General features: G+C 35.3%; 1 protein-coding gene across 18 annotated transcripts in view; it reads left to right on the top strand.

Moving 5' to 3' along the window:
* LOC110464458 overlaps nt 1-14,804 on the top strand; it is a 255,107-nt gene that overhangs the window by 192,205 nt on the left and 48,098 nt on the right. For 16 of the 18 annotated variants that reach the window (XM_021519688.1, XM_021519687.1, XM_021519680.1 and 13 more), the window contains 6 exons: nt 7,707-8,282; nt 9,225-9,320; nt 11,308-11,340; nt 11,714-12,283; nt 14,057-14,095; nt 14,597-14,668. In XM_021519688.1, coding sequence (XP_021375363.1) covers nt 7,707-8,282; nt 9,225-9,320; nt 11,308-11,340; nt 11,714-12,283; nt 14,057-14,095; nt 14,597-14,668 — 1,386 coding nt within the window. The remainder of the gene's footprint in view (nt 1-7,706; nt 8,283-9,224; nt 9,321-11,307; nt 11,341-11,713; nt 12,284-14,056; nt 14,096-14,596; nt 14,669-14,804) is intronic. The other 2 variants (XM_021519681.1, XM_021519685.1) reach the window with 2 other exon arrangements.

The raw sequence follows: 14,804 nt of genomic DNA, 5'->3' as shown, positions 1-14,804 counted from the left end.
GGGGGGGGGGGGGGGATATATACATGTAGTGTTGCACATGTCCGTCTCGTCGCGTCGCTTCCCGTCCCGTTCCGTCATGTCGCGTCCCGTCCCGTCCCGTCCCGTCCCATCCATGAGCGGGGCATTTGTGTCTTACAGACATTTTCTAGTTGTTTCAGTGTTTAGTTTACTGTCGCCTTCCTTTATTTTTTATTTCTGTTTTTACTTTTGAATCATATTTTGTTTTTGTGCCTCCTTAATTACTGTTGCAATCCTTTGGTTTAGTTTTTTCCTCAGTTGATGTTCCTTTCCTTGTTGTTTTGGTGTCTTCTCAGTTGTTGCTGTCATCCTTTTGTTTTGCCTTATCTCAGTTGCTGCTCCATTATTTGTGCTTTGCTGTTTCATCAGTTCCTTTTTGTTTGGTTGTCTCCTTAGTAACTGATGCCTTCGCCGTTGTGAGGTAGTCTCTTCAGTAACTGTGCCTTCGCCTTTGTGAGGTAGTCTCCTTAGTAATTGATGCCTTCGCCTTTGTGAGGTAGTCTCCTTAGTAGCTGATGCCTTCGCCTTTGTGAGGTAATCTCCTCAGTTACTGATGCCTTCGCCTTTGTGAGGTACTCTCCTTATTAACTGATGCCTTCGCCGTTGTGAGGTAGTCTCCTTAATAACTGATGCCTTCGCCTTTGTGAGGTAATCTCCTTAGTAACTGATGCCTTCGCCTTTGTGAGGTAGTCTCCTTAGTAGCTGATGCCTTAGCCTTTGTGATGTAGTCTCCTTAGTAACTGATGCCTTCGCCTTTGTGAGGTAGCCTCCGCAGTAACTGATGCCTTCGCATTATTGAGTTAGTCTCCGAAGTAACTGATGCCTTCGCCTTTGTGAGGTAGTCTCCTTAGTAACTGATGCCTTCACCTTTGTAAGGTAGTCTCCGCAGTTTGTGTATCCATTAATCTGAGGATGTGGTATATTTGACTTTACTTAAATATTAACAAGTTTAATCTCAAAGAGTGCTTTTATATATATATTCAAGATATTCAATACTAAACATATAATTTGTTCAGAACAATTCAATTGAAATACCTTTAACATTAATTATTAGTTTGTTTAAGTATTAGTTGCGCAAAACAGTTATTACACAAATTGTTAGAGATATTTAATCTTGAAATTACAAACTTAAAACATCATTCGCGGTGTCGTCGAAAATATTGAGACCAGATAAGATATAGAGGACAACTAAGGGAAAAAATAAATTCCAATTAGGATACGGTGGCTAGAAAATCTAACACTAAACAGAGGTACGGTGACGCCGCAGTGACGTCAATCTAGGAACCCATTATACAGTACTGTAGCCCCATGTTTCAAATAAAACCGGTCATGTACCGATACGATGTTAGCGCCACACAACATATGTGATTGAAAACACATAAAGAGAGGAATGTTGTATAACTCTACTTTGGAGGCATGTACGGTCCAACATGATCTAATATTTACAGCGGAATGCCGCTTGGTTTCTAGAAACAGATAACATCCCCATGTTATGTATTCCAAGAGGTGGATCCAGGATCGTGTATAAGTGTGGACGTGACATTTACTGGAAATGTCCATCAAAATATACTTACAACACCATCAATGTACCTCAATCATTATGTAAACTTTGAGTAATGTAAACACACCCACTACCCACACCCCAACCCCTCTTCCTGGATGTATGTTTTGTTAAAGAGCAAGCGGTGACATATTGTACTATTGTATAACTCTAAGTGGTTAGATATTATAAATCAACTTAAAGACATCTGCTTCCTTATATCATACTAAAGGTTTGTTTTAGAACCGTCTCCTTTGCCATTAAACAAAAAGTAGATTTAACTCTCTTTCATTTCCTTAGACATCAAGATTTCTTTTACTTCTTTGGTTAAATCTTAAATGCTTTTTAAACCAATGCAATATAATTATATTTTTGTTTATATTTATTCTCTAGAATGGTTATGTTTGAATTTAAGGGTATGCATGTTCTGCCTTCTGTTTTGATAATTATAGAAATAGCTATTTAAGTCCAACCCTAATGCGTCAATATGTTTCATTTTGTCATCAGAAAAACACCAAATATATAATATATAATATATAATAAGTTAATACATGAGGAAAGATAGTTTTTGAACAAATCAAGTCTACTCCAATTGTCTGAAATACAGGAGAGAAGGGAATCGCAACCTCTTAAGCTTATTTCAGTCTTCTCGAAACGTTTGAACATGTAATCATATTATCATGCATTAACTTGACTTCACATACACTGTACGACAGGTATGTTCGATGATATGATATTTCATGCTCTGAAAAGCGCATGCATCGATAAATTAACGTAATCACAACTGGCAAAGTTTCGTTCAGGATAAGTTCATGAGTTAATGTTTTGTCAATTTTCCTTTACTGAATGTTTATTTTTCGAACTTCTATAATTTATCAATTCACTTTGACTGAATGTTTTGTAAAACACCTATGACAGAATGTTCAATCAAATCTCTTTGAATGATAATAAATCTCCTACTGGATGATTTATCAAATCTCTTTTGATTGAATGTCTTCATCAAATCTCTCAGACTGAATGTTTTATCAAATCTCTCAGACTGAATGTTTTATCAAATCTCACAGACTGAATGTTTTATCAAATCTCTCAGACTGAATGTTTTATCAAATCTCTCAGACTGAATGATTCATCAAATCTCTCAGACTGAATGTTTTATCAAATCTCTCAGACTGAATGTTTTATCAAATCTCTCAGACTGAATGTTTTATCAAATCTCTCAGACTGAATGTTTTATCAAATCTCTCAGAATGAATAATTTATCAAATCTCTCAGACTTAATGTTTCATCAAATCTCTCAGACTGAATGTTTTATCAAATCTCTCAGACTCAATGATTCATCAAATCTCTCAGACTGAATGTTTTATCAAATCGCTATAACTTCACTGATTTATGAAATGTCTATGGCAGAATATAAAACCATTACCATTGAAAGCTTTGGTACACCTTTTGGCAATATTCTGGTATTAATATTTAAATCGTCTGTAAGAAAGAAATATGTACGAAGTTTATCAGTCTTGCCGCCTTTATAATCCAAAGATCATTATTTAAATAAGGATCCCTGTCCCGCTGCACAGTGATTTTTCGTGTATACAGTAGACTCTCTTAATTCCGTTTTGGAAATATTTGCAGCAGAGTGCGGTCAGAATACTTCCGTGGACCAGATAACTCATTTGATAAGAGCGATAATATAACAATGTGAAGTCCAGGATTCCAATCCCAGTCTAGCACCGCTGACTTTTAACACTCAAAAAGACGTTTGTTGATTCTGTTATGTTTATTGCATCTTTATTATTTGTTCATAAAAGTCCTGTTAAGTAATATTTTCTTTCCAAAAAATGATTTATTAAAGCTATAGTCATGCTGGACAAACGTTTTTATTGTGTAGTTACAGTTTTGGCTGTGGTACAGGAATCCTTAATATTTACAGTTTTGGCAGTGGTACGGGGATCCTTAATAGTTACAGTTTTGGCAGTGGTACTGGGATCCTTAATAGTTACAGTTTTTGCAGTGGTACGGGGATCCTTAATATTTACAGTTTTGGCAGTGGTACGGGGATCCTTAATAGTTACAGTTTTGGCAGTGGTACGGGGATCCTTAATAGTTACAGTTTTTGCAGTGGTACGGGGATCCTTAATATTTACAGTTTTGGCAGTGGTACGGGGATCCTTAATAGTTACAGTTTTGGCAGTGGTACGGGGATCCTTAATAGTTACAGTTTTGGCAGTGGTACGGGGATCCTTAATAGTTACAGTTTTGGCAGTGGTACGGGGATCCTTAATAGTTACAGTGTTGGCAGTGGTACGGGGATCCTTAATAGTTATAGTTTTGGCAGTGGTAAGGGGATCCTTAATAGTTACAGTTTTAGCAGTGGTACGGGGATCCTTAATAGTTATAGTTTTGGCAGTGGTAAGGGGATCCTTAATAGTTTCAGTTTTAGCAGTGGTACGGGGATCCTTGATAGTTACAGTTTTGGCAGTGGTACGGGGGTCCTTAATAGTTACAGTTTTGGCAGTGGGACGGGGATCCTTAATAGTTACAGTTTTGACAGTGTTACGGGGATCCTTAATAGTTACAGTGTTGGAAGTGGTACGGGGATCCTTAATAGTTACAGGTTTGGCAGTGGTACTGGGATCCTTAATAGTTACAATTTTGACAGTGGTACGGGGATCCTTAATAGTTATAGTTTTGGCAGTGGTAAGGGGATCCTTAATAGTTTCAGTTTTAGCAGTGGTACGGGGATCCTTGATAGTTACAGTTTTTGGCGGTGGTACGGGGATCCTTGATAGTTACAGTTTTTGGCGGTGGTACGGGGATCCTTGATAGTTACAGTTTTGGCAGTGGTACGGGTATCCTTAATAGTTACAGTTTTGGCAGGGGTACGGGGATCCTTAATAGTTACATTTTTGGCAGTGGTACGGGGATCCTTAATAGTTATAGTTTTGGCAGTGGTAAGGGGATCCTTAATAGTTTCAGTTTTGGCAGTGGTACTGGGATCCTTAATAGTTACAATTTTGACAGTGGTACGGGGATCCTTAATAGTTATAGTTTTGGCAGTGGTAAGGGGATCCTTAATAGTTTCAGTTTTGGCAGTGGTACTGGGATCCTTAATAGTTCCAGTTTTGCCAGTGGTACGGGGATCCTTAATAGTTACATTTTTGGCAGTGGTACGGGGATCCTTAATATTTACAGTTTTGGCCGTGGTACGGGGATCCTTAATAGTTACAGTTTTAGCAGTGGTACGGGGATCCTTAATAGTTACAGTTTTTGGCGGTGGTACGGGGATCCTTAATAGTTACAGTTTTGGCAGTGGTACGGGGATCCTTAATAGTTACAGTTTTTGGCAGTGGTACGGGGATCCTTAAGAGACACTTGAGTGAAAGTCTTAATTTAGTTTGACAATTAGTTACATGATTAGACACTCCCTTGTGAATAACCGAAATACCACAATTCGTATTATTATCTCTGGATCGTTAAAACAGTTTTTTGCCCTGTCGTATTTTCAACCGCGTGTGCATGCATTTAATGATAAGTGAATATTATAATACGGTTCTCCCCATTTGGTATCTGTTCAAGGGCCAACAAGGAGAATATAGCACCGATAAAAGATTTCTTTTTTTACAGAAAATTGTTTGACATATGCTATGAAAATATTACTTAAACCTCATTGTGACCTCATCATAATTTAAAATTGATGCGCTACGCTCAATGCAACATTCATGATATCACTAATGAACATAACAATGAGATAGTAAATTCAGTTGGCGTTCCATAATATTCGTGATTTCCTTTAAATAGACATGGTTTTAACTGTTTTATCAATTTAACCAAATTGATTGAAAACCCTCTTTACACGGACGCCTCATATAAACTGTTAGTTTGTAAGGAGTCCTTGCATAATAAAAGAAAAAAATAACGACTTTATTGTATTATTCAACAGGATAATGATGGCGGTTATTGGGTTAGCGTTGTCATTCGGAGAGAAGTGATGCTATCACTAACACTCGGTAACCCGCAGCTTATCATACATACCCTATATGATAGCATCACTTCATAAGTTCAGCCCCAGGTGTTATTCCTATTTACGGTCATGACTTGGATCCAGATCAGATAAAAAGAATAGACAAATGTATAGTGAGATGGGTAATTACCAATACTTGAATATAATCACTTTGATCCCATTGAATGGTATACTCCTCTGTTTCTGATATATTTACCTACATCAATCACTGTTAAACAAATACCCTTGTGGAACTGTGAAATTTACCCAAGTATGGGTAATTGTAAACACTTAAACGCTTGATCCACGTATATGTTAACGTTCTAACGTTCTCACTGTCATTTCTTACAAAATGTCCGGAATTTAAATAAATGTTGTTTCCGTATTTAGTATCATTGTCAGGGAATGTTCTTTTTGTGTGGGCAGGAAGGTCAGGGTTAGGGTCATCCTTTATTGATACATTAACCTAAGAATTTCTTTACATCTATCAAGAGTGGGAATGTATTGAAGGGTGTTTGTAATTCTATACAAGTGCAGTACGCTTGAACATAAAACACATAGCATCATTAGGAAACCCATACCGTTAATAGCAAATGTCTGTTTGACAATCGTCTCAAATATTTACACGTAAAATATCCAAGCCTATTTTTTTTTCAAATGAAAAATAACACATTTTTATTGAAACATTACAGAATCGATAACAGTATTTTGTAAAGAAAATTCTATATTGATTTAAAAGTTTTGTTTGAATAGTTTAGCGTAAGCCTTACTCGAGTGCTTTCATCGGACATGTTGCTTGAGTGAGTCCTTTGTACAATATTGAAGTAAGATAAAAACTGACTAATCTAACATAAGAAATATGTTCACACACTCGGGTGAAACTGGAGACTGATATCTGGTGTACGAACTCGAATACTATAAAGTAATCTAAATTCTATTTACCTAGCTCAAATAATTGTTCAGAATAGCATGACCGAAACACATTCCGTGACAAAAGGGACTACCACGGTGACTAGAAGATGTATTTGCTATAATAGAGATATTTCTATCTTACCACTACTTACATGCAGAAATGTTTGTCACAAAAGTTGATAGTAAAGTTAGATTTATGTTTAATGTAAATCATATTAAATACAACACTTTACTCAGTATTGACACAATATAGCTGATGTACCTACATGTATATCTGCCTGTGATTTAATACGCGTTATGTACGTATAATTTAATCTTGCTTGTAACAAGCGTTTTCATAGGCTTAAAAATTTATGTTATCAGCCAATAAGGTAAAAAAATGACGTCGCCGTTTGTAACGTCGCTTTTGATTGGCTGATACAACGGCGTAATAATTTCTAAGAGTAAAGAGTCCATCAATGAAAGTGAATTTTCACAGGGATTGTGTATAGTAGATTAAAGGATTTATAATATTTAAAATTGTCGCGGTTTATTAAGAGTACAATCCAGTTTTTTTTTGTGTTATATCTCCATAACATAAAAATATATTCAAGTTAATCCTTAAAAAGTTAGAAGCAAAACTGGATGTCACTGAGAAACGTAAGGGAGCATGGTGAAGACAAATGAGTCAGCTGTACTCATATCAAAAAAGGCTAGAACGAAGAAAACATCACAATCTGAATTCATTTTTATACAAACACTAATTGTGACGCGTTCGATCTGAATTCAACAATTGCTTTTAATGAACAAATTCTCAATGTCAGTCGCATGGTATATGGTACAATCTGAAGTAACCCTGGCGTTCCATTTTAAACTTATATGTAACAGTTTAAAATTCAATGAAAATAACATTTTTGCATTAGCTAAGAACTCATGACGTCATAGCAGTTTTATGTTGTTAATGTATACTCTATTTCAGTCGCATGGGGCACTGAACAATGGAATTTAAGTTCTACTTATAACTAGCAACATTAAATGTTCTTTTTCTTCCAAAATATTTGACAAGATAAATTAGCTGTGACGTCATGATGTCATAGCTATTGATTCTGATGTTGCATTCGAAGGTGTTATGTCACACATAACATGAAATCAGTTTACTATTTTTGCACTGCATCATAGCTGTACTATATAATACAATTTGTAAGTAAGAACCTTATGTCCAGTTTGTATGAGTAACAGAATCTACGGTTTTGTTTCCAGCACCAACATCATGCGGTCTGTCAGATGTGGATTTAGTATTTGTGGTTGACTCGTCAACAAGCGTCGGCGTGGAAAACTTTGGCAAAACTCTCAACTTCCTAAAATCATTTGTGAGAGATGCCGATATAGACAGCGGTAGCGTTAGGGTGGGCGTATTGCTATACAGTAGCGAGGTAAACGTACAATTCCATCTGCATAGCCACACGACTAAAGCTGACGTCAACGCAGCCATAGACAACATCGAATACCAGTATGGAAGCACAAACACGGCAGATGGTATCAAAGTCATGCGGACAGAAATGTTCACGTATGGAAACGGAGACAGACCAGATGTTAAAAATGTGGTTGTCATCATCACTGATGGCGTGTCTAACATCAATTCTCAGAGGACAATTCCTGAGGCGGTCCTAGCCAGGGAAGAGGGTGTCCGTGTCTATGTCGTCGGTATTGGCCTGGTCGATACCAGGGAGCTGGAGGCTATGGCTTCAGACCCAATAGAGGATAACGTTTTTAATGTTCAAAGTTTTGAAGATCTTGAAGGCCTTGATGAACAAATATTTTCTTCAATATGCCCAGGTATTTATAACCACGTGGTTAACGTTTTTTTCTCTTTCAGCTCTGGATTTATTTTATCAGATATTATTTTAACTTCATTAAACTGTTATGACATTATTAAGAATATCGTATTACTTTTTCCCCTTTCTGGCATGGTGACAAGTATGTGTGAAGCCAAACACGGCTGTTTGCATATATACCAATATTTATTCCTTTGAGACACTTTACCAGATCTCCACCGTTAAGTGTAGGAATACTATTGAAATTCATTTATAGAATATAACACGTATAGTGTAAACTGTACAGCTGGAGTGTCTATAAAATACACGTGTATGATAAATAGAATATAACACATATGGTTTAGACTGTACGGCGGATGTTTCTATACGTTAATCCACAGCTATCCGACTTATGGTTATCATAATACCAATCGTGGTATGCTAACTAGTCGGTAAGCGCGCTAATCTACGTTTTATTTATCTGTGGATGGCCGTGCTAAATGTCCCAAATGTCCATGTGCATATGAATGTTTAACAAGTATACCCATTATATAGTTGTGATTTACCGAAATGTCCCGAATGGTCCATATTTATATACATGTTTAATACACAAGAATTAGCGTTATTTACTTGTGATTTACTGAAATGTCCCGAATGGTCCATATTCATATACATGTTTAATACACAAGTGTCAGCGCTATATTGGTGTTAATCACCGAAATGTCCCGAATGAATAAACGGTATATGTTACGTGTCATAAACGCCTTTGTGTTTAACATACCGTCACAGTATCATATGACGTCACTGATCGATGAAATGTGTGTTAAGTGTTTAACTATTAATATTTAATGTCTCCTACTTGTCTATATCTGCACACTTTTGTATATTACCTGTTATATATTCTCGTATCTGTTCGTTCGATTTCAATACTGTTTTGTTTATGAAATGTTCTGTGTGCTAATAGTGTCACCACGTATTCGTACCACTACTACCACTGAGCCGACCACGACGACCACAAGTCCGACCACACCCGCCCGCACCACTACAGCGGTAGTAACAGGTAATGTGGTGAACAGCAGGACTGATAACAGGTGGATTGCAGCCTTGTTTGTTGTTTTGTAAACAGGTGTTACATGTGGTTTTGATAATTACGGGAATCCTTTTATCACGGCAAATCTACCTTTGTATATGTTTAATTCAGTTCATATGTTACCCACTTGTCGATTTGTAATTAGAATGGATTTTTTTTTATGTATACACGTTGTTCGTTTCCCAACAAAATAACTTTTTGTATGAAATGGTATGTTTCTCGTTGCAATGCAAATACTGTGTACACGTCTAACTTCATGTGTACTGTGTGTTTTTACTGCTATGTTGTCGTTACAAGTGTTGTTTATACGTCACAATTTATGTGTATTATCTATTATATAGATGTGTCGTGATTACAAGTGTTGTGTATATGTCACAATGTATGTGTACTGTCTATGATATAGGTGTGTCGTCATTACAAGTGTTGTGTATACGTCACAATTTACCCGTACTTATTTTATATTGACGTGTCGTGTATACCTGTGATAATGTGGTGAATAACTGCTTACAGATGTTTTGTTTACATGTTTTATTAATGCAGTATTCGTAATAGTCTGGTGAACCTTTAATCAGACGGCCATGTCTTCCTTACAGCTGCATGATTGCATTAGGAAATCCGCTATGATAATGCAATAATATAACTAATGCGTTTACATGTTTTGCATAAGTGTAGAACATGAAATGAACTAAATCTCGAAACATAAATATTAATACCACGTTCACATTTTCCGTTTCAGAACAAAATACGTTTAAATGTTTTGTGTTGAGTGTGATTGCCATTCCCTAGCTCATATTCTACTGAATGCATAATGAATTGTCCTAATACGCGGAAATGATGTAAATGTATTTATTTATTTGTATTGTTTACACGCTTATATTTTATATATACACTCATTTATATACCAGGGATATATTATATATTTCCTCTTCATGTTATCCAACATTATTTGCCGGTGTTTTGTAGTAGTTCCCGACTTTGATGTTGAAGTTTTCGCGTAATTTTAAAAACGGATTCGTGATTTTTCTTTCTCGCCCGAGTTTGCTACTGCAGTGAAGAAACTTTTGAAGTTCAACGAAGCGATTAAAATCCGTGTCAACGTGATATATAGATTCAGAGTCTGGTCATTTACAGGGTTAACTATGTGTGTAAAGAACCATTTCACTATCTCTGTCCCAGGCAATTAAATATAAAGCTGATTTGACAGCCTGGAAACAGAGTAGAAAGTTATTCAATTACACATGGAACATAAACCATGGAAAGCTGTGCTGTTTTCATTTTCAGAGAAATCACTATTATTTTAATGTGTATTTGGAAAAAAAAGAATTTGATGGCTTTACTAGGGGCTAATGTTCTGTATTTGTCAACTTCTGTCAATTATATTGTGTACACACGTTTCCATACTTGTTTGCCATTCAGATCGATGTGCCGTTTAACTAATTTTGATAATGTTGTACCCTTCCACCATTGTGTTGACAATATCCATCAACAACGTGATTTCATCCACTTGTTCGTGTCTTTATGTTAAATGTTTGCTTTACAATAATGTTGATATACATTATGTGTTTTAATGTTACAAATCATCCCCTTGTACTTAACCAACCTCATCCGCTCTATAGTTAACTGCACATATTTAACACTTAACCAATTAAACTGACAAATGTAATTGATTAATATATCGTTATTATGTATATAAAAAAAATATTATTATTTCAAGCGTAATTGATCTTTTCTATCATTTCTATCATAAAATATGACTACGCAAATATTTACAGAAATGTCTCAATAATTCATTAATATTGGCAAAATGTTATGATTTGTTTTCTATTCAATATCGTAATTTTATATCAATTAAGTTAAAAGAAACAAACAGAATAAAGGAAAAGGTGATAAAATTTATATACCAGATATTTTGTATATTATTAAACTGATATGATAACAAGTTTCTCTACCGAACCAGAACCGCCCGTTCCCTCACCTACTCCTACCGCCAGTAAGTTTAACTGTGATGTCCTAAAAAATATGTTCTCAAACATAAATATCCTCCGTACACGAGGAATATTTAATATAAGAACTCGGAGTGGATACTGCATTTGTTAAACAACTTCGAGGTCAAACTTGTTTCAAATCCTTTTTCTTTAAACAATTAAAACAGTATGTGTTTGCCATAATAATCAAAATATAAGTAATATGTTGATAATTGATAATCCTGTAACATAAGTTCCCTGAAAGAAACAGAGATTCAATGAACACAACTTTCCCATGGCAGCATGGTTTCTTACGGTTTTCGATAATTTCTTTTATAAAGAAGAAATATATATATTAGAATTATTAAACACTTGACTAAATGTCTGTCAATACGTTAGGTGGGTGTGGTCTCGCTCGTGTCGACATGGTCATCGTCGTCGATTCGTCAACCAGCGTCGGCGAGGACAACTTCAGAAAGCAGATCAACTTCGTCAAACAACTCCTGTCCAACTCTGATATTGACTCGGGTGCAGTGCGTGCCGGTGTTCTAATCTACAGTACGGGTGTGGAGGTCCAGTTCCAGCTCAACACCTACAAGACAAAAAACAGCATGTTTACAGCCATTGACAACATACAATACATCTACGGTAGCACCAACACAGCCGACGGCCTCCGAACGATGCGACAGGAAATGTTTACCACCGTAAATGGGGACCGTCCTGACGTCATGAACATTGCCATCGTCATCACTGACGGTATATCGAATATCAATTCTCGCCGAACCATACCGGAAGCCGAGTCTGCCCATCGGGACGGAATCTTTGTTTACACCGTCGGTATTGGCCTGACTGATACTACAGAACTTGACGCCATTGCGACACCTCCGGCCTCCAGCAATAGCTTCGTTGTCGACACCTTTGACGAACTTGAAGGATTCGAAGAGAAAGTATTCAAATCCCTGTGTCCAGGTAAGTCCCATTAATTAAACGTTAGCTACTATTTCATTATAAAATATTACATTTATTGATATGTGAACTTTTCTTTCATCCTCTTATGAACGCTGATTGGTGTGCGATAGAATGTACACCAATAGATGATACACCATATATATATGCAATGTTAAAGACTTGCATAAAACATATCTGTCCGAAATGCGCAGCATAAGCATGCTATCACACATGTATAACTCGCTATTCCAGTTATAATTAAGCATACTGGAAATGTCCCTGACGTCCACTCATAGCTAGAAGTGTTGGATGTCACCTTAAAATTTGCCTTAATAAAATACAGGCCTATCTAACATCTTGTATATCAGCAAGCCTTTGTTGTATTTGTCAATTGTTGTATTCTTTTGTTCAAGTATCCATTCTGTATTGTACAAATACATATAACGAGTGATACATATGTCAATATACACTGAACATTGTCCTTCAGATGATTGTGCAAAAAATAATCAATCGTTATAATCGCAATCAGAACAACAAAATGAAAATGCTTTTGAAAATATTATTAATATTATAGAGATAACATGATATGTTATGTTAGACATGTTTCGAGATATTGCACTGTAAAGTAAAAACATCATCTCAAGGATAATTATCCCTGACGACATCTTGTTTTATGTTATTCACTTTTTGTTGTTTGTTTTGTTTTGTGTCCTTTCGTTGATTGGTTGATACAAATAATATTGATGAAATATAAAGAAAATCTTCCAATGGATACGTTTTTACGCTGTCTAAGGATGAATTTGCATAGAATTATTAAAATGCTTGACTAACATTAGAATAGATATTACAATCAGGAAGTTCTAACAATGAATGAAACAAAAGATATTTAGTTACCGGCTATATCATGTTACCGATATTTAGATATTTAGTTGCCGGCTTGAAATTTCCTTTAATTTGCAATATCCGGATTTACACGTTCGACTGTTTTTGAGTAAAAGTTAAATTAACATTTTTTCTGAAAATTAACCATCCTTCTGAAGAAAATTCTCACTGAAATAACTATCGCTCGGTATACATTTTCATCAGGGTCTGTTTTAGTGTTGAAGTGTTGAAGTGTTATCTAAGTTATGTTAAATTATGTTAAATCATTTCTACTATCATAAAGCACTATCTATTTTCAAATCATATTGGACTGAAGAATTAATTGCTTTTATATTAAATAAATGAATTATATATGAAACCATGACCAAGATTTGTTGTAAGCAATTCTATAAAAAAAAACATTACTTCATCTCGTTCCGAAAAACGTATTACCGATATAGTGTATGTTATCATTTACATTCGAAATATATTTCCTTCTTCAGTAGAAATATCTTATGATAATAATAAAATTATTAAATCAAGACGACAATCAAACTACATTAATATTTATTATGAGCTTATCATTCTATCATCACGATAAATGATGATATGTTTTGTCAGAATAAATCCAAAGAAGAAAATAATGATATATATTGATGTTATCAATGAAGTATATTCTTGTCATTTAGATAAAAAAAAATGACAAACTTATTTTGTACAAATATAAGAATGAAAAAAATCTTTGTAAACATAATTGATAGTCGTACGTTAAATCTGTGGTCACGTTTTTATTGAACTATGTATACAAAAAAATCAAATATTATCACAGCAGCAAGTAATCGGTGTATGCAATATAACAATGATATATATTTGTTTTATTTTAGAATACCGAATTTGTGTAAATAACCAGTGTATAATTTGTCGTTTATTCAGTAGAGCGAACATTACCTACAAGAATGCCAACAACAACAGGTACATCATCTATTTTTATTAATGCAATATTAGGAAACAATACCTACCTGTCAATTGTTTCTATTTTTCGGATATATTAGCATTCTACTACTTCTAAAAACAAAATTCACGTTCTGTTCAGTCAACATCAGTGGTACATCTGAACTAGCTTATATGTATATTAAATCAAATTGTATTTCTTATAATGTTTAATAATATACTGTTTCTACGTGTTTATTGCGACATTCTTTTGAAAGAAAGGAACCGTTAGTCTCCGACAAGGAGTTGTCAGCTTACAGCGTTCATAAAGATAAATTGTATATCCGTAATTGTTTATCGTATGTCTGCCTTTACAGGTCCTTGTATTTAATAATATATTGATCGTAATGTGATGTCATCACGTAATTGTAGTGAATGTTCGTTTGTATTTCATTTTATGTCTAACATTGTCTTTTTTGTCGCCATCATCTTTATGTGTCCGTTCATCAATATGCGATTCGTAACTGTGTTGAATGTGTTCAGCGAAACCAACCACACCAAAACCAACCACGCACAAACCGACTCCTGCGCCAACAAGAGCTCCCACTACGACAGGTACATGCAGAACCATTGCTTTTTGCGTTCACTTCCTCCCCCAAAGGATGTCAATTTATTTTAACCAACACTACGCGCATTTTTGCGTTCTATTAATAGGCGATCACCTCTTCATTTGTCAGGGATTTGTAAGACT

This window comes from Mizuhopecten yessoensis, unplaced genomic scaffold (genome assembly GCF_002113885.1).
Source record: "Mizuhopecten yessoensis strain PY_sf001 unplaced genomic scaffold, ASM211388v2 scaffold10989_2, whole genome shotgun sequence".
NCBI classification, from domain to species: domain Eukaryota; kingdom Metazoa; phylum Mollusca; class Bivalvia; order Pectinida; family Pectinidae; genus Mizuhopecten; species Mizuhopecten yessoensis.
This window is presented reverse-complemented; position numbering and strand designations above follow the sequence as displayed.